At 32.7% G+C, this 17,811-nt stretch overlaps 4 protein-coding genes across 4 annotated transcripts; 2 read left to right on the top strand and 2 right to left on the bottom strand.

Moving 5' to 3' along the window:
- Positions 1 to 1,013: 1,013 nt before the first annotated feature.
- LOC130636242 (uncharacterized) lies at positions 1,014 to 2,422 on the top strand. The gene is made up of 2 exons (XM_057445897.1): positions 1,014 to 1,157; positions 1,436 to 2,422. The coding sequence occupies exon 2, from the start codon at positions 1,444 to 1,446 to the stop codon at positions 1,789 to 1,791; it is 348 nt and encodes a 115-aa protein (XP_057301880.1). The 5' UTR covers positions 1,014 to 1,157; positions 1,436 to 1,443; the 3' UTR covers positions 1,792 to 2,422.
- A 650-nt stretch (positions 2,423 to 3,072) lies between these two features.
- On the top strand, positions 3,073 to 4,013 carry LOC130636238 (centrin-1-like). The gene has a single exon (XM_057445894.1). The coding sequence runs from the start codon at positions 3,305 to 3,307 to the stop codon at positions 3,992 to 3,994; it is 690 nt and encodes a 229-aa protein (XP_057301877.1). The 5' UTR covers positions 3,073 to 3,304; the 3' UTR covers positions 3,995 to 4,013.
- A 511-nt stretch (positions 4,014 to 4,524) lies between these two features.
- Positions 4,525 to 6,768, bottom strand: LOC130636236 (uncharacterized). Its single transcript, XM_057445892.1, has 2 exons — positions 6,611 to 6,768; positions 4,525 to 5,930 (listed from the first exon to the last, which is right to left on the bottom strand). Exons 1-2 carry the CDS (start codon positions 6,678 to 6,680, stop codon positions 4,555 to 4,557), a joined length of 1,446 nt encoding a protein of 481 aa, XP_057301875.1. The 5' UTR covers positions 6,681 to 6,768; the 3' UTR covers positions 4,525 to 4,554.
- A 707-nt stretch (positions 6,769 to 7,475) lies between these two features.
- On the bottom strand, positions 7,476 to 16,998 carry LOC130636237 (DNA polymerase delta subunit 3-like). The gene is made up of 13 exons (XM_057445893.1): positions 16,604 to 16,998; positions 14,519 to 14,574; positions 13,136 to 13,223; positions 12,936 to 12,975; positions 12,100 to 12,167; positions 11,602 to 11,827; positions 10,925 to 11,204; positions 10,819 to 10,852; positions 10,388 to 10,434; positions 10,241 to 10,308; positions 9,402 to 9,500; positions 8,108 to 8,230; positions 7,476 to 7,999 (listed from the first exon to the last, which is right to left on the bottom strand). The coding sequence occupies exons 1-13, from the start codon at positions 16,667 to 16,669 to the stop codon at positions 7,809 to 7,811; spliced, it is 1,386 nt and encodes a 461-aa protein (XP_057301876.1). The 5' UTR covers positions 16,670 to 16,998; the 3' UTR covers positions 7,476 to 7,808.
- Positions 16,999 to 17,811: the final 813 nt, after the last annotated feature.

The following is a 17,811-nucleotide window of genomic DNA, read 5'->3' as shown; positions in this document are numbered from 1 at the left end:
TAAGATAACAAGTGCTATCTTAAAATAACTCTATTAATGTGATTTTTGAATGCGTGAAAATTCACATGTCTTGATTATAAGATAACTTGAGTTATCTTAAGATAAAATATTACTGTGATAATTATATCTTTAGTTTGTATTTATATTGTATTAACGTGACTTTGCACTGCCATAGATTAATCTTAATTTGGCAAGTAATTAGGCACCAATAGCACAAAATCTGTCAAAACAGCTAATTGCTTTAACGTTTTTTCCACATTTGCATTAGGCTGTCATCAAAAATATGTTGTGTTTGCGTACTCCGACCGACTCACTTTTGGTAATAAAAACCTGAGACCCTGACTTTATTCACGCAGGTAAAATAATGGATTTAGTACCGTGATTTTGTACCAATTATAGGCCCCGAGAAATTAATTTATCCTAAATAAGCGCTGTACGGCTTAATTATTCTTCTGTCTTATGCCTAATTTGGAGATACATGGAATCACAGTCCCGATATTTACTAGCGTGCACATCTTAGTGATTACGTAATGCCTGATGCATGCACATTAGGAGATGAAAATGTAAACAAACCGAGCGCACAGGACCTCCATTCCTTCACATCATCTTTTTGGGATAGCATTACGTAATGATGCTGCACAGGAAGAACACAACACTATGATTGAGTGTATTCTCCTAATTAGCAGTACACTCTTAGTTAGCAGTTTTCCCTATATTTGGTGTAGCTACATATTAAACTATGGCGTGTTATGATGGCCATACTTGAAACAAATCGTACAGAAGGTAGAGATATAATATAGGGCATAAATGTGATCAGTTTATGTAGCTGCATAACTAACGTGTTGTGCATATCTTTAGCTAGTGAATACAGTAGAAATTGTTGTTGATCATGAAAAATAATATATATCTATATCTATCTATCTATTAATGGTAAGAAGATCCTAAAGATTGTTTGGCTATCCTTTCCCTTTTTCCACTAGAACGAAGAAACTAGAACAACGGCTGCCATGATCCGACCCGTGTTATCCGTTGCCCCAAATTGACCGAGGTTTTGAATAATCGAGAATAGTCAAAACGGGTCGGCTTCAACCACCACGGGTCAAGCAATTTGTTTCTTTTCGTCTTCTCCACTATCCACGTGCAAGCTTGTCCAGACAGTAAGCTAGCTACATATTATTATTATTTGTTTCTTAGTTGTATCAGCAGTGATTGATTGTTCGACCACCTTAATAATTAGCTAACGTTACAATGTTCAGCAGTTGATAGACTTCGTTTTACAGTTAGATAGGTAGCAGAGCATGTATTAGAGCTAGCTAGCTAACTCAGCATAAAGTTTTAAAAGATACAAAATGCAATGTGCAGCTAACTATATACAGTAGCTAGGTAGCTAGTGAATTGTACTGTTCACCTATTTATCTAAAAGCTATTGTCCTAGACATAACAATGGAAACTGAAAGCCAAGAAACACATAAGAGATTTAAAGAATGGTTGGAAATAGAAATGTCAAAAAAGAACTCTTCCATAATTTCAGAAGATACATATAGTATGATTGTGTGCTTTTTAAAGAAGGGAAGATCTTCAGATACGCCACCACATATCATTCGTCGTGTACGTAGAAAGAACTTCGCCATTATGAATTATCCAACTCTCAATTTACATGATATCCTTTGTGTGCCTGGGGAAAATGTACGTGCATTTCAGTTTGTGGCATGTAATTCTGTAGATGCAATTGTGTTTATCTTAGGGGTGGGGGGTGCATGTTCACTGTGTTTTATATTTGTGTTTAGCTAAACTGTGTTAAATAATGTTATTATGTGTAGCCATAAATTGTTGTGTGACAATGGATGATATTGCATCTTACAAACAATACATTAATCTGAATTTGTTATAACTAGCATGTTTTTCATCAAAAGTGTACCAGTCTCCAACAAGCCAAGGCATGTGAATGTAGAATATTTGAGTAAGAATGAGTTTTAGGTATTATATATCTTTTTTCAGTTAAAATTTGTGTATAAAATAATAGAATTATAATTGCTTCCTAATAATATTTAGGTAAAATATATGAATTAGCTATATAAATGATGATACATAATTATTTTTTAAATAGTTAAAATAATAAGTATATATAAAGTTATTTACGTATTACCTATTTTTTTGTTCATGGTCCAGCTTTTAGTTGGTATTCTGTTCATTTATGAATATACAGGTGCAAATCCTGTCTGGATCTTCTATTAGTTCAATATATATGTTATTTGAGTTTTTATGCGAGAAAAATTATGATAATTAGCCAGTATGAAATTTAAAGGTTATATATATAATTAGGTTTTGTTATATATTTATTTTCTGTCTGAAGGCCCAAACAAAGTTTTTTGGTGAGGCATATTTCTATTTGTTATCTGTTAGCCTTATTTTTATCATATAGTTAGTTAAGAATTGTGTATATTTTAGTGCAACTCACCCCTTGGTAATTTTAAATGTGTTGCAACTGATTGTCAAATCTTTGAGATAATAGAAAGAGTGCATTGTAAAGAAGTTCTTCACTCTGGTGTAAAAAAAACATTTGAACAGGTATGAAAATGTTTTGCAACAGCATAATTTACATTGGATATTACCGTGTGTTATTTTAGTTTTTAAATGAGTCTGTTTTTAGATAAGCAGAACGTATGACAATGTTCCACGTAGTGCTGTTGAATTTTACATAAAGCAGTGTGTCACATGTGCATTAAAATCCGTGCAACTAAAAAAGGCACCATTAAAGCCAATCATATCATCAGGTTTTCTGCAGAGGATTCAAGTAATTATGCGTTAAACGTTAAACCGCAAAATACAGTGGAATGTAGTTTATTTGCATTTTGAAGTTAGATATTTAATGTGTTTTGTAAAGCGTCTGCAGAAAAATATTAGTTTGCTTACTCCGTCAATACGGGTCAACTCCCGTCAAAACGGGTCGGGTCCAAAATTCGGTCAATACGGGGCAAGAGGTCAATACGGGTCGGAACAGCCATTATGCGTTACAAAAAAGTGCTGACTTGAGGCTGCCTCGCTAGCCCAAAGTATTATTTGCTGATCAATATTTTTATTACAAAAACTCGAACTAATTTTGAACATGTTTTATTACACTTTATCGAATCTTCCTATCGACTTTCAAAAAAAACTGCCCTGTAAAATTACATAGAAATTTGTACCCACCAGTTATTGCCTAATACACTGAATAACATGGATAATCAAGACAACAACAACAACAAATCTGAACGGCCATTATAGAAGTTGGAAGATTTCGTTGACTGACTTTTCAGAAACTGATATGCCAAAGAAAGGGTCAACCGCTTCGATTTTAAAAGATTTAAAGTCCACAATATTTAAAGTAAATCAGATATGCACGGATATGGATGAGCCACTCCCACCTAAGCTTAATCAACGAGCTGTACATGATATCATTTCAAAAGGGTACATGCATAAAAATAGCGTTGCTGCAGAAACTGCTGATTCACGGGATAACATTGATTTCAGTTTTTTTGTGAAGAAAGAATTGACAAGAAAGGATATCAATGATCTATCAGTAATATTTGAGATATTTGCTTTGAAAAGTTCTGCGAAGATTTCTTTTATTGATCTTCTTAGATCCTTACGATTTTTGCAATTTAATGTAAACAAAAGGAAAATAAGAGAAGTGTTACAGAATCATAACTTACTCAGTGAAAATACAGATAGTTTTGATTTAAATGCTTTCTTAACATGCGTTATTGAATTACAAAACCAATCAAGGGATATTGGTGAAGAAATATATAATGGATTCACAAAATTTGATATAGAAAACACAAACGTAATAAGTATACAAAATTTAAAATTCCTAAATCAAAAACACAATTTAGATCTTTCTGAATCAGAGTTAATGGAAATGATAGAGGAAGCTGATGCAGACGGTGACGGTTTTGTTGATCAATGTGAATTTGTGAATGTGATGCGAAGGACCAACTTATTTAGATGTTTATAACAAGATTTCTGTGATTGCAGTTATTTTTTCCTTATTTATAACATCCTTTTTCGCGAGTTTGGAGTGCAATCGCGAAGTTTCCTGCAAATATAAATTTTTTCATTTACGAAAATTTATTCTCAGAGAATGTCTGATTCGAACTGAACTCGGAGAATTAAATCCCACGGAAAATGAAAAAAATAAATTCTTATAATTACTAATACATCTTATTATTTTAATTGCTCTATTTGCATGATTCACCAAATATAGAATTGTGGCAATTTAATGACAATCGTATTATTGATTTTAACATTTAGCTATTGTACAGCCTTGTGTGTGCATGCCAACGTGATATAGAAAGTTAAACCATGTTCTGGTACATTTTTTGAACGCTATGCTGTTTAAACTATATATTTTTCTCTTGGATAATTATTTCTAAAGATTTATCGATTGCGTACGTTTGCGCATTAACAGCATCTAGACATGTTCCTTCTCTCTATCTTCAATTTATGACTTCCTCGGGAAAGGACATGCTGCTTATTTTAACCATATTGCCACCTTTAAAATATATATGTTAGCAATCAATCATTTACAAGATTTCCTATTTCGTCATTCTGTATACCTAAGCCTTTTTTGCGTTTATTTTGAATGAAATCTTTAAGTTGTCCCTTTTGTGGAAAAAATGCTTCCTTTATAACCTGTACTGGATGCATATTGTTTTTGTTTCTGTGTCTGCGAGAAGAAAACAAATGATCTCCACTACCCGAATTTTCTCCTAATTCTTCATCTACCCAATTCGAATCTCTATCGAACACATCAGGTCCGCCTTCGATTTCATCATGTTGCACTAAAGGTCGATCAAGTTTGATGATATCTGCAATACCCAACGCCTGCATGACATTATCAATCACATCAGGTTGATCTAAGTCACTGGAAAGTTTTGCTAAGATAGCAAGTGCGTGAGTTCGACGATCCGTCCAGTCATCGGCGTCATTTTCTTTGATCGGTGTTACCATGTTTGAACTTTTATGAAGTCGTGTTTTTGTCGTGTTATATTTCTGAGTGGCGTTTTCTTCTTTTGTAGTGTTGAGTAATTTTAGTGCGGGATCTGTTAATTTATCTTCTTTATTTGTAGCTAAACTCCAATTATCGGGAGGTTTTAGATTTTTTACTGTTTTATTAGCTGACTTGCTCATATTTTTATTTTCAGCTTTTCCCGGCTTATAATTTACACCAGCAGGCCTTTTACTTCGATCTTTTTCGTGGCCTTTTGGTTTATCGTTTGGAGTTTCCTCGTCTTCATCTACCTCGCTTGTGATTGGTCTTAACGAAATTCGAAGCGGATCATACGAAGCCTTTAACAGATCCGGGTGAGGGTTTGGGTTAATCGTGTGTTCGGCGTGTATAATTCGCAAGTTTTCTTCGAGTTCATCGTCTCCTGTATTATTACCCTCGTGAGCCTGTTGATAAACAGAAAGAATTTTTTTAGCCGGGTGTGGGTTATCGCTTTCTTTATCAGCTGGTCTGAAATTTAACTCGTTAGAAAATGAATCATTGACCACAGCTTTCTTTTTTACTCTCAATTCGCTATTTCTTTGGTGGAATCTCTGATCTTCAAGAGTTTTCTCTTTCATCCTTTCCAGCAGGCGATCCAACTCCGATTTATAAGTGCGCTTCAACTGAGGTGCAGGGAAAGTTATACTCTCCACCGCAGATGCTATCTTATCTCTTAAGTCATAATATTTCTTTTGTCTTGCAGTGATTGGTTTTTTACTTCTTCTAAGCTTTGTTCTTGTACGGATTTTTTCTGCATTTTCTTGAATGATGGATTTTAAAACTGAGTTGATATCGCTTCGTTTTCGTGTCGATATATTGTGCTCGCCTTCGAAATGTTTTAGCTTTTTGTACTGCTTGACGAGACGTTGGAGTAGCTCAGTTACACCAATTTTGCTTCTTGCTAAAATAATAAGGGTTCTAGGGAATAAAAACGAAACATTGGAAGTAAAACCTCGAACTGAATGATAGCAAAAGAATTATCTCCTATCGCTGTACTATGTTCTGTTGTGACAAAAGACCTTTTATTAGACGTATTGAGTTATTAAGTGTCATTTATAGTAAGACACCGTGATGGAGTGTAGTTAAAAATTTATTTTCCAACAATAACATTTGCGAATTTTGGTCCACTTTGCGAAAGTTGAAGTACGCGCAAATTCTTAGTTTATTGATTCATGAAGCTCTGTCCATAAATAAAAAATTGCGAAAAATAGAATATTCTAAATAACCAAGTATCTGATGTTATGTCAGTCATGGTTTTCACTCTAAATACCCTAGTGCAAAATCGTTTCTACATTCCGTGGAATTCACTAAAATTTTTTGTTAACAAATTGCCTGTTCACGCACACGTTTTTTAGACTTTAGAGGAAAATGAGCGTTGTTGAAATTTGACGCTGTACAAAAGTTGATTTTCAACTCAATTACACAATCAACCACGAAAGCTGGTTTCTTAAACTTCGCGCCCGTCTTGCGAAAGCTCTTCATTTAAAAATATGAAAACAATTTTTTTGAATTTTAACTCATATTTTTAAATAGAAAAAGCAATAAAAGGTATTCAAGTAATAAATAGAGCAAAATACTCACACGGTGCCGCATGAAAACATAACACACAGAACAATAGGCCATACACCAACACCCACAGTAACCGACGCATGGTAAACAGAAGATTCTACATATTTTAAGTACAAATATTATGCAAAAAAATTGTTTTTTTCTCCAGTAATACTTTATTTTGATTTTTGAGTACAAATGTATAGAGCGTAAACCTCCTGATGGGAAAATAGGTACATCTCCCGTGGAGGTTACATTCATACACACAGTTGTCAAAATCACTTGCAGTATGACAAATTCAGGAGATATTATTTAAACGAACATGAAGCTCTTTTAAAGTTCTGCTAGTAAACCTGGCAATATGAGGCAGAACTTATTTAAAATACAATACCATCTTTTGTATCCTTCTTTTCGAGCTCTGTTCAGGTAGTACAAGTAGTTTTTTTTAAAGAAATATATTAAGAGTGGTCGTCCTAAATGATACTGCCTTGTGTATACTTTGAGTTCTATAGGAAGACGGAAAAATTTCTAAAAATGATTTAACTTTCAATTACTTTAAATTCTCAGCGTACCATTTTTCGCGAGTCATGGGCGATATTTTTTTGGACATTTTTTTTCGTAAATCGTTTTATTGAAAAGCATCACACATCCAGCCGTTTCATTTCGAGGGATACTTTCCTCTTAATTATGCGAGCGTAATAAACGACCAATTTGAAAAAATATTTTTCTATGTAAAAAGTATATAAAAGTTGAGAACGGACTCGTTACATTTTCGGGCTCAACTTAATAATAATAAGAAAAGTAACAAAATAATAAGAAAAATTAGAGAAAAAAATTAAAGAAAAATTGCTCAATTTCTTTTAAAGCAGTACTTCTACCGCGTAAAGAATGGTTTGAATTATGTCACATATTTTTATTCTAAACAACCGAATGTAACTTTTAAATATACAACATGTTAAATAAGCAAAACCACATAAATCTTTTTTTATTCACACGAATACTGATATTACACTAAAGTGAGTGCTTCGAACAGTTATTGTCTGTTTTCTCATATTCACGTTTGCGTCCGGGTGATATTTCGATCTCGGCTTATCAACCGTGTATAACGTCATCAAAGTGATTGCAAACTTCTTCTCCAAGTCGCCACGGTGAAGCACAGCGGTGGAGGATAACGTGAGTGTGGGGGCCAGTCTCGTAAATATACGTTACCCCAAAGCATGGGGTAGTTGAATTACTTCTTCTTAAAGAAATTTTTCATGGATGATTGATGTTTCGGCTTTCTCAAATGTGCTTTAGTTTTGGTTTCAAGAACTTGTTCAGCTTTTTTCGTTTCGTTGTTCTTCTTCACAGGAAAATTATTGTTCCGTTGCTCGTTATCGCTCTCTTCAGAGTAAGACTCGCTTTCCCATCCCTTTTGTGTCACTAAAAAAGCGTGTAAGAACTGGTAACTTCGCGTAAATTTTAGTTCAAAGCTCACCATCGAAGTTACTCTCACAAAATTGCAGCAATCTTATTTCTTCATCTACTCACCCATAAATCCTTCTTCATTAACAAACTGTTTTGATTTTAAAACCTTTCGCCGTTTTCTTCTCTTCTCATTCTTGGCTCCATTTTGTTCAACATCGACGGGGGAGGGCGATTTGTTCATTCCTTCTAAAAAGTGAAAGGTAAACAAATATTCTCCTCATCGTCCTTATTAACTTATGTAGATCAGTGTAGCCTCAGTAAAAAAAGGGCTAGGGGAGCATTACATATGCAATGTACCTAGATGACTTTTAAAGTCGCCCCAACAATTTTGCATAGACAGTAACATTATGTGCTTGTAAACAAAGTTAATTTGAAATAGCAATAAGGATGAAAACATTACGTTTTATACATAAAGGAGTGAGTTGGGAGGAAGGTGTGAATATGGTAGCAGATTATATATATTAGTGTTTAAACTGCTTCATAGAAAACTCGATCAAGTATGTCGACAAAATAACTTTTTTGCCGACATGCAACTCTTTTTTAAACTTAAACTGGCCAGATGTTGATGATAAACCTAAAAATTTACAACCTGTTTTTTAAGCATAATGAATATTATTTTCAGCCTCAGTATGAAAACTCATGTTTTAGGCTAAAAGTATGCTTTAGCAACACAAAAATGATTTTCGAAAATTTATGTGTTCTCTTATCCTGCGTTTCAGGTTCAATGCTGCTGCTCCATTATTTGGGATTTCCCTGTTTCAGTATGCTTTTAACCAATAAGAATACAGAAATTATGGGTGAACACAAGAAGTCTTTTAGTCAAGAAAACCTGCAAATGCAAATTTGCATATCTTCGTGTGGTAAAAAGAAACCAAATAGTAAGATATAGCAAACAAAAGTTTCCAACGCAGATACGATTCACGATTCGCCGCAGATACGATTTACGATTCAAAAAGGCTGAATTCTCCAAAGTAATGTCGTAAAATGCACAAAAAATTATGTTGCAATGCAAAAACGAAAAAAAATTAAGGATTTACCTCCCTCCATTTCCTATCAATGTGAGGTTTTTTTAGTGTCTCTAACTTTATTTTTGCGATTTGCAATCAATTCTCTGAACAATTTTTTTAAATTTTGGACTTCAAAATTTCGGACAAAGTTTCACTTTACCTCCCAAAAATAGTCTGAGATTTTTCAAAAGCAGTATTCCTTAAAGTTTGTTTTTGCTTAAGGGATCCCTGATTTTTTATTTAAATTTATAATGCTATATTATTCAAAGTGATTAGTTCTAATCAGAGCATGGGATTCGAAATGTTACGTATTTTGCCCTTGGTTTAATATAAAATTATAACTAACTCACTGGTAACGCTCTCCTCCTTTGCTTCTTTTTCTTCAATAGCTTCCTTTCTTCTCCGCTTTGTTTTTCTTTTTTCAACTGGCTCGGGCGTTGGAGCTACAACTGAAAAAGAAATGACATCATAAGCCCAGACATCTCACAAAATATATAAAAAAAATTATGAAACCATAGAAAATGGTTAGAGTGTAAAACTCGAATTCTTAAAAGTCCATAAAAGTTTGTAACCTCTATAATGAGCCTTAGTAATGAGTTTACTTTCAACAATACGATAAAATCCTAAATACACGCTCGCTAATAACATTTGTCAAAAACATTTTTAGCGAGCGTAAAGGTTGTTTGTCTTTTGAAAACCTGATATAATTTTTGACCAAAATATTGCCGAAAATGTAAGCTGCTTTGTTTTTGACCAAAATTAGTACAGGGAACAAAAAACACGTGTTGAAAGCTATGGTGATGACAAAATTTTGATTTCTTGCAACCTTTCTTTCTTTGGTGGATATATTAAGATGGAAGAGAGAGAGACAAACTTTTATACAATCATTACACGCACCCTTTAAAATTGTTAGGCACTGGATAACAAAAAATGCCACAAAACAGCTTATCATAAAGCAAATTTTTAGGATTTTAGGAAGTACCAGAAATCTTAGTGAAAATCTTTGAGAAGCCACGAAAAGGTGGGACAAATTTTCGGGATGAAACAAAAATTAGATATAATTAGCAACTCCCCAGTAAAGAAGTAGTCAAATTAAAAAATACAAAATGAGTTTCACGTTCCCAATTCTTGCGGATTCTGCTTTTACGACTCATAAAAAAATAAATGATCGTAAAATTTAGAACCTAACCATCAACATCAACATCTTCATTTTCTTGTGCAAGGCTATTCTTCTTTTTTTCTTTCTTTTGGTCATCACTTTTGAATAGAAAATAATCACAAATATACAGTGAAAATAGTTTTGTGCATTATGCCAGAAGATAAAATTTCTTCATACCCAGGAAGTTTTGGATCTTTCGTTTGATTTACAAAATTTTCAAAGTCCTAAAACATTAAACAAGAGAAACAAGGCTAGTTTAGAACGAATACTATAACACTCTCTGTCTCGATGAATCAATTTTAACATCAACCAGCTCGTAGAAAGTATTAGCTTATGGAAAGTATCAGCTCATGAATATGACCAGGTCATGGAAAGGATCAGGTCATGAAAAGTCCCACTACACACTCGTGAGAAATGTGTTGGCTTACTGTGGTACTGAAGCAAAATAAATCTCAATCGATAAAATTATCGAGAAAATTTGGTGGTTGGCTAATGCAGAAAAACTGACCCCCTATTATTAAGACCCCCATCGTAATGAATCATCCAATAGTACGTGCTTGCATGATGGCTGTGTCCCACATGAACAATTTATACAAATTAAAACTTACCTCATCTGATTCACTTTCATCGATAACACATTTTCTAAACAACAAAAAATTTATTTCATACTAGCCTCGTATTCACATTCAAATTGTTTTTATTTACAAAACGTACCGTTTTTTGGATTTTTCAACATTTTTTGGATTTTGTTCTTCTACTTTTTTATTTTCTTCCCTATCTTGCTTTTTTTTCTTCTTCTCGTCTTCCGAATCAGCTTCTTTTGTTTGAACTTCATCGATTTCCCTCTTGGTAGTCACATTTGCGCCATCTTTTTTAACATCTTCTTTCGGTTTGGCTTTTAAGAAAGAGCTTGCAATATTTGCTTTGTCTGTTTTTGTATTTTTCGTTTTTACTTCGGTTTGTTTGGGTTCATTTCTAGTGCCTAACTTCTCTCCTGTTTGAAATTTAAATACATACAACAGATACAAAGTTGTTTAATCACTATTAGTTCAATGGCTGCACACAAGTCACTATTTTTAAAATTTATGTTAAACTAACGCTAACAAAATGTTGACAGCTTTACAAGTTCGATTTTAAACTTTGTAACATTATTAACATGATGATTGAAAATTATTACACGAATAAATAATATTATGATCACCAAAATATTTTATTTTTAAGTGTTATCCTTTTATTTAATCTGCAATTTATTCATATTTTTCTTCAAGTTGGGTCAGTGAAGAAACCAGTTACTTAAACAAAATATCCTTTTTACCTGCAAGAAAAAAGTAGGTTGGAAACGCTTATCACACTGTACATGGTGTCAATAAATGAAGTATCAAATCACTTACCAGCAGGTTTCTTGTTAAAAAACGACAACGGTGGAGATTCTTTTTTAATCTCCTTTTTTGTTTCATGTTTAACTTCACTTTGCGTGTTATTTACAACCTTGTTTACTTGCTTGTTTTGTTTGTTTGTTTTAATCGGTTGTTGACATTCAATCGAACTAAACTTGTTGATATGAGATAAATTTTCTTTCGTGATGTCCACATCAACCGAATATAAAACTTCAGGATCCTAGAATAAAACAGTTGTAAATCTAAAATGTCAGAAAAAAACACCTATTAACTTCTTTTTGTTAAAGTCGAACTCATAGCAGAAAAATTTATATTGTTCAGACACAAAATAAAAAGGATATAAAGTCTGACATAAGCACATATTCACAAACTATCCTATGATTCCCATGACACGTTTTCTGAAAAGTTGAAAAATACAGAAATTAAGATGATGCTTACAAAAAAGGTACAAAAATAAAGAAACAAATTCATATCTCACAAAATAATACATACTTTAATCTCTGCTTTCTGTATGCTGTATACATGACAACATAAAAGTTCACTGAATTCATTTTTAACATCTGAAATAGAAACGGGGCATATTTGTTCACTAACTTTTCTAATTAATTTGAAACACTTAAGAATTTATATCCAGCCGTGCATACTATTTTATAAGAAGCGTATGATAGCATGTGCAAATTTTTAATGTCTTATACATGTACTATTGATATCACATATTTCATAAGATTGTTTAAAGCACTTGTGAATGTATTTTCATGCTATTCTCTAATACACACCCACTCAATTGTTTCTGTAATACTTAATATTTCACTAGTAAGATTCATTATTGAGTGTCAAATATAAAAAAACATTCAGTTTCCCAATCAGGCTATAGAAATTTTCTATGAAAAAATATGGTTAACTATCATAAGGCTGGAAATTTATTAAATTGGATCTTTTTTTGCAGTACAGGGGTAGGTATTTTTCTTCGAACAAAATCTATTGCCACAAAAAAACTGTCAAAAACTGCCAAAAAACATTAATAATAAGATAATAACATTTTTCACTTATACTGCGTAGGTGAGAATGTGTAAAATGAAACACAAATGGCTGAATAATGTTAATAGTGTGCAGACGTATTTTTCTTCCTACTGATGTCCTCTTATTCAACCTCAACCACTTTTTTCTCCTATGTAGTGTGCTTGTTTAAACCAATTGGTTACTCTTAACTGGCAAAAAGAAGTAATAAAAAACAAATTTGACACTGGAGATACAATAGTTATCCTTGAAGATGTAAGGCCTATTCAATTATTCAATTTTAAATTCAGTTTGTCTTCAAGTTTTCATACCTTGTAATGAAACAGAACGTGAAAGTGTATATTCAACACCCTAAAAATACAACAAATATATTCAGTTAAAGCAATATATCTTACCAATCCCTGTGAATTTTCCAATAGATGATGTTATACAAGAAAACCATAAAGTGATAAACCTATCGTAAACAGAGTGTTGATTTCTAAGATACCTCATAAAAAGGCTGTTTACTAACCTTGCATAATCCAATGTCTTTCCGTCCACCCACAAAGTATACAATATTTAAAGGAACTTTTGAAGAGTTTGCATATTCTTCCAGTAAGCTGCAAGTTTAAAAATGTGTATATAGATATATACATAGAATACATATACAAAAGTGACAAATGTTATTAAATACAAACAGAAATATATTTGCTTAAAAATAAATACGAGCTGAATTCCTTAAACCCTAAGCTTTATGCATGTGTGATGGGCGCACCAATTTTATTTGTACAATGTAAGAGCAGTAATAAAATTCCTTTACTCCTTCAGAATTAACAATTCCTAATTCTCAATTCGTGAACTTAAATCCTGTTCTTGCAAATCAATTTGTGAAGAAAATGCTAAAATTACGTATCAAATATTTCCCTTATATAATTTCTTACTTCCGTCATCTTAATGGTGATACTAAATGACTGTTAATTCTTCTGGGGTTTTTTATTGAAGACTTTTATGTTGATAGCAGAAATAACACATTTTTATTAGCATATTTATGTTGTAATTGTAACAAGAAATCAATGGCAAGCGATCTCTGAAACCAGAGAGACAAAGTGGTTTACTTCATTACAACAAAAAATTCTTTGTGAGCTAACTTTAAATTTCTAATTCGAACTCTGCACCCATACACACCATAACAGAGCTGCTGTTTTTACACTACAATCTGCATGGCCAGGACTATCCACCTTTATACATTAAGTCACAAGTAGCAAACTTTGTGGGACACAACTAATACTTAATTTTATATACATCACAGAAAGTCAAACAACTATACTTGTGTTGTTTACAATGACAATGAATCACAAAAATCATTTCATTTAAGATTTAAAAATTGCAGTAATTTTTCTAAATTCCTCAAAATACAATCATACAATAGTTGAATATTGTCTTATTTTAAATAAAATGCACTGTATGTACCTGCATAAAAATAATACCCTTACCTCCTTTGGAAATTAACGGAAGGTAAGTTTAAAATGTTGAATTAATCTTATTAAATATTCCCAAACTTTTAAACAATATTTAAAAACTAGGGCAGCCACAAGTAAAAACAAAAATTATAAAGGTTTTAGAAAAACAAATTTTAATTTAAGTTAAAGAAAAAGGGTGAAAGCCTTCTTAAAATTTTCATTGAGACACACATCTCTAACAAGAGTCTGATGTTACGATACAATTTTGTTATTTTAGGTTTTTAAAACCAAATAATATTTCTAGCTTATTTCATACTGCTTTTTCTCAACAAACCTCAATGTGTTGTTTAACATTTTTACAGCCATGTTTGTGTTCTATGGTCTCACTTTTTACTGAAGACAAAAGTGGCATATCTATAAAAGAAATTGGATATGCCATTGTTTTGTTTACATACCTCTTGGATTTATTGACATGAATTGACAATGTTAAACTAAGCCATTTATATGTCACCTGAAAATAAAACAATAATACAACAAAACTTAGACAGGAAAATCTTACCATAAGGACTAAGCAAACAAGCAGGTATAAATCAGTTTATATAAATTATACAAAAGTAAATACAAAGGTCTAAAGCAACCAGAAGTTATATACTGCAGTCATAGTCACTGTGGAAAGGTTGTAATTCTTTTTACCATTTAGTATGACTTACATCTCAGAAGACTCATCTTTTCATTTTAAACTAGGGACAATTATAAATTAATTCCTACTCCATAGAGTCTTATCTCGCAAACACAAGATACTATACCATAATTAATTACAGAATTAACATTTTTTTTTGAGAAATGGTATCCTACAATTATATATCTTGCAATTTTTTCCAACTGGTTTACTATTGTTCTACTCATGTTGCCCTGACAGTGTAAGTCCCTGGTAGCAACATTATATCAAAAAACGCTTCCTCCTGATAATTATATTTTCAGGGCAAATGTACAAGTGCAATAATTAATCTTGCTAGTTGTGAAGCTAGTTGTTGGCAGAGCATAGTGCATAAACTGTTGAGAAAAGGAGAAGAGAGTGAAATAGTGGACATCAGGTCCCAAATAGGCTAAAATCTGAGTGGTTCAGTTAGTTGGCACAAAATATACTGGAGTTTTGTAACATTAAGCATTGATGCCACCTATACTTGTACAAAAAAACAAGCTAAAGTAGTGCATCTCTTTATTGTCCCTGATGTGCTATTAACACTGCAACAAAAAAATGTGATTAGCATCTGACACACATTGAGTATTTAAAGTTAAATATTTAAATTTATGGGCTGTTCACAAATAATTTTTCTTATTTCGGGTTTCTTATTAGCATATGAAAACCTGTTGTTTTTAGCCTAAAAATAAATTTTTGAGTTTGCCATTTTTCTTTTTTTTGTTGACTAATAAATGAGTTATGATGTGGTGTAATGTTTTGATTTTGTATAGAGAACACTAGCCATGTGCAGAGGCAATAATATAAAAAACAGACTACAATGATCAAAGATATTAACTGAAAATATTAGGTGAAAATAAAAGACTGATGCTTATATTACTAAATTGGTAAAGTCTGCTCCAAACAGAGAAGATATATAATAATTTCTAATCTTGCATTCCTAAAAATTTAGAATACACCTTTACGATAATTCGGGAAAACTAATACTCCATCACAGCTTATTTAGCAATCGGAGGAGGTAAACATCACACTTTTATAAGAGTTTATTAATGAGAAAACACATTTTTTTCGTGATAACTTTTCTTGCCGCGTTTTGTTTTTAATGAAAAGTACACATAAGTTGTATCGTATTATTAGTAACATTTCCTGAAAATTTAAAAGAAATTGATACGATGGAAGTTAAAAAACTAGAGAAAACACTCTTTCATCTCTAACAAACTCTCATAAAAACACGATTTTTACCTCCTTTTTTCTGATATTGTAAAACGATGGAGAGCCGTAGGAATGCATGTACAATTGAATTATCGTAAAAGTGTATTACCATAAAGAGTCAATTTGGTCTATGTGGTGCTTCCTTTCCTGTTTGTTAATATGGGCACGCATATATAGCTGGGACCTTTGTAAACATTCTCAACTAGTCTATGGTTAGTAGGTACTGAATTACATTTTTGTATTTAGATATATAGCCAACACCTGTCTTGCTGCAAAATGATGTTGTTGGACCTTGATGTAGCTAGCTATATAAATTTATTAATGAGTGGCCTCGTACTAATGGAGTTCCCTTTGTAAACACAAGGTGCATGGTTTTGTCCACAGTGCGGGTATGTTTACCACCAAAGCAGAGGTTAACCATTATATCATGATGGCCCATGTGTGGTAAATTGGGTAGGCAATGCCAGTGTATACTTAAAGTATGCATTTAAAACACGGGACCCAAACAATATTCCCAACATTTCCTGTATATATATTCGGAATAACAGTATGGAATAAATCAGACAAAAACACAACAAAAAAGAAACCTCTAGGTGTTTTTGCAAAACACATACAACACAACACCTACCACTCTATTTTGATCATTAACATATTCATCTATATTTTCTAAAACCATTTGATCTTCTTGATCCATGACATTTAAGTATGCATAAAACCCGTTTTAAAAACCTTGTTTGGTAATTGATGTGTTTTCTCCTGTGTGTTTATGTCTGTTTTTCCACTTGACAGCCTTTCTCCCGCGTAAATGCATAGTGTACACATAACACCAAATATTTTGATTGTTTTAAGCGCCTGGCTGGGCGCTTAATAAATTTTGACAGGACTCTGTGCCAGTTTTTTTGGTTGTGAATTTGATTCTATATGCATTGTCTCTTTTCTTTTCTCGATGTGAAAAGGGCATAACTGTTTTATCGTGAAATTTGGGAGGTCTCTCTTCTGATAGATGCTATTTTATTTCAAGCTCAAGCACATCAGAACAAAACGACAGTTGAAAGGGCGGGCGAAAACGAAAAGTCTCAAAGAAATTTTTCACAAGCGTTCTGTATATTCTGTTCTGCCCGGATTGTTCTGTATTGTTCTGCCCGGATAATAAATGCTGCCCTGATTAAGTACGGCAGCTTGCCCGGTTAAGATCAGGGCAGAAAATAGATAATCAGGGCAACGTAATCAGGACACGCCGGCTTATTACTCAAAAAATATTATTTGGCACTTATAAAAGGAACATAATCAGGGCAGACCAGTTTATATACGACAGTGTAATATTATTTCTCACTTAATATAGAACGCACATAATCGGGGCAAGCCGACTTGTATGACAGTCAAATATTATTCGAGACTTATAGAACAAATATAATCGGGCCGATTATATTTCGTCACCACTTCTGACAAGCAAATAGCCCTGGTGGCAAAGTTGTTGTTGTTCTCAAATGAAACGAAATTTCGTGGCAAATACTAAATTTTATGATTCGAAAGTTTAATAACTTTTCACCCAACTTAATTCCCGCAAAAAAAGAATAATTTAGGTTCCGTGAAATTTAGTTTCTTCAAAGTTGATGTTGAAATGTATTTACTACAAGAGTAGTTTATACTAAGAATTACGTCGAGACTTTTTTCTTTCGTCATGTCTAGTTTTCAGGGGTGTTCTATCTTCCAGAGAATGTTTAATTCACAAAAGTTCGAAGAAAATGCCAATTACAGCCTGCCTGCCAGCCATTATATCAGCGTTCATAATCCGGTCACCACGACATAACCAGTGCAAAAAAAGCATAATCGGAC

This window comes from Hydractinia symbiolongicarpus, chromosome 3 (assembly GCF_029227915.1).
Source record: "Hydractinia symbiolongicarpus strain clone_291-10 chromosome 3, HSymV2.1, whole genome shotgun sequence".
Lineage (NCBI taxonomy): Eukaryota > Metazoa > Cnidaria > Hydrozoa > Anthoathecata > Hydractiniidae > Hydractinia > Hydractinia symbiolongicarpus.
The sequence above is the reverse complement of the archived record's forward strand: the minus strand, read 5'-3'. Positions and strand labels throughout refer to the sequence as shown.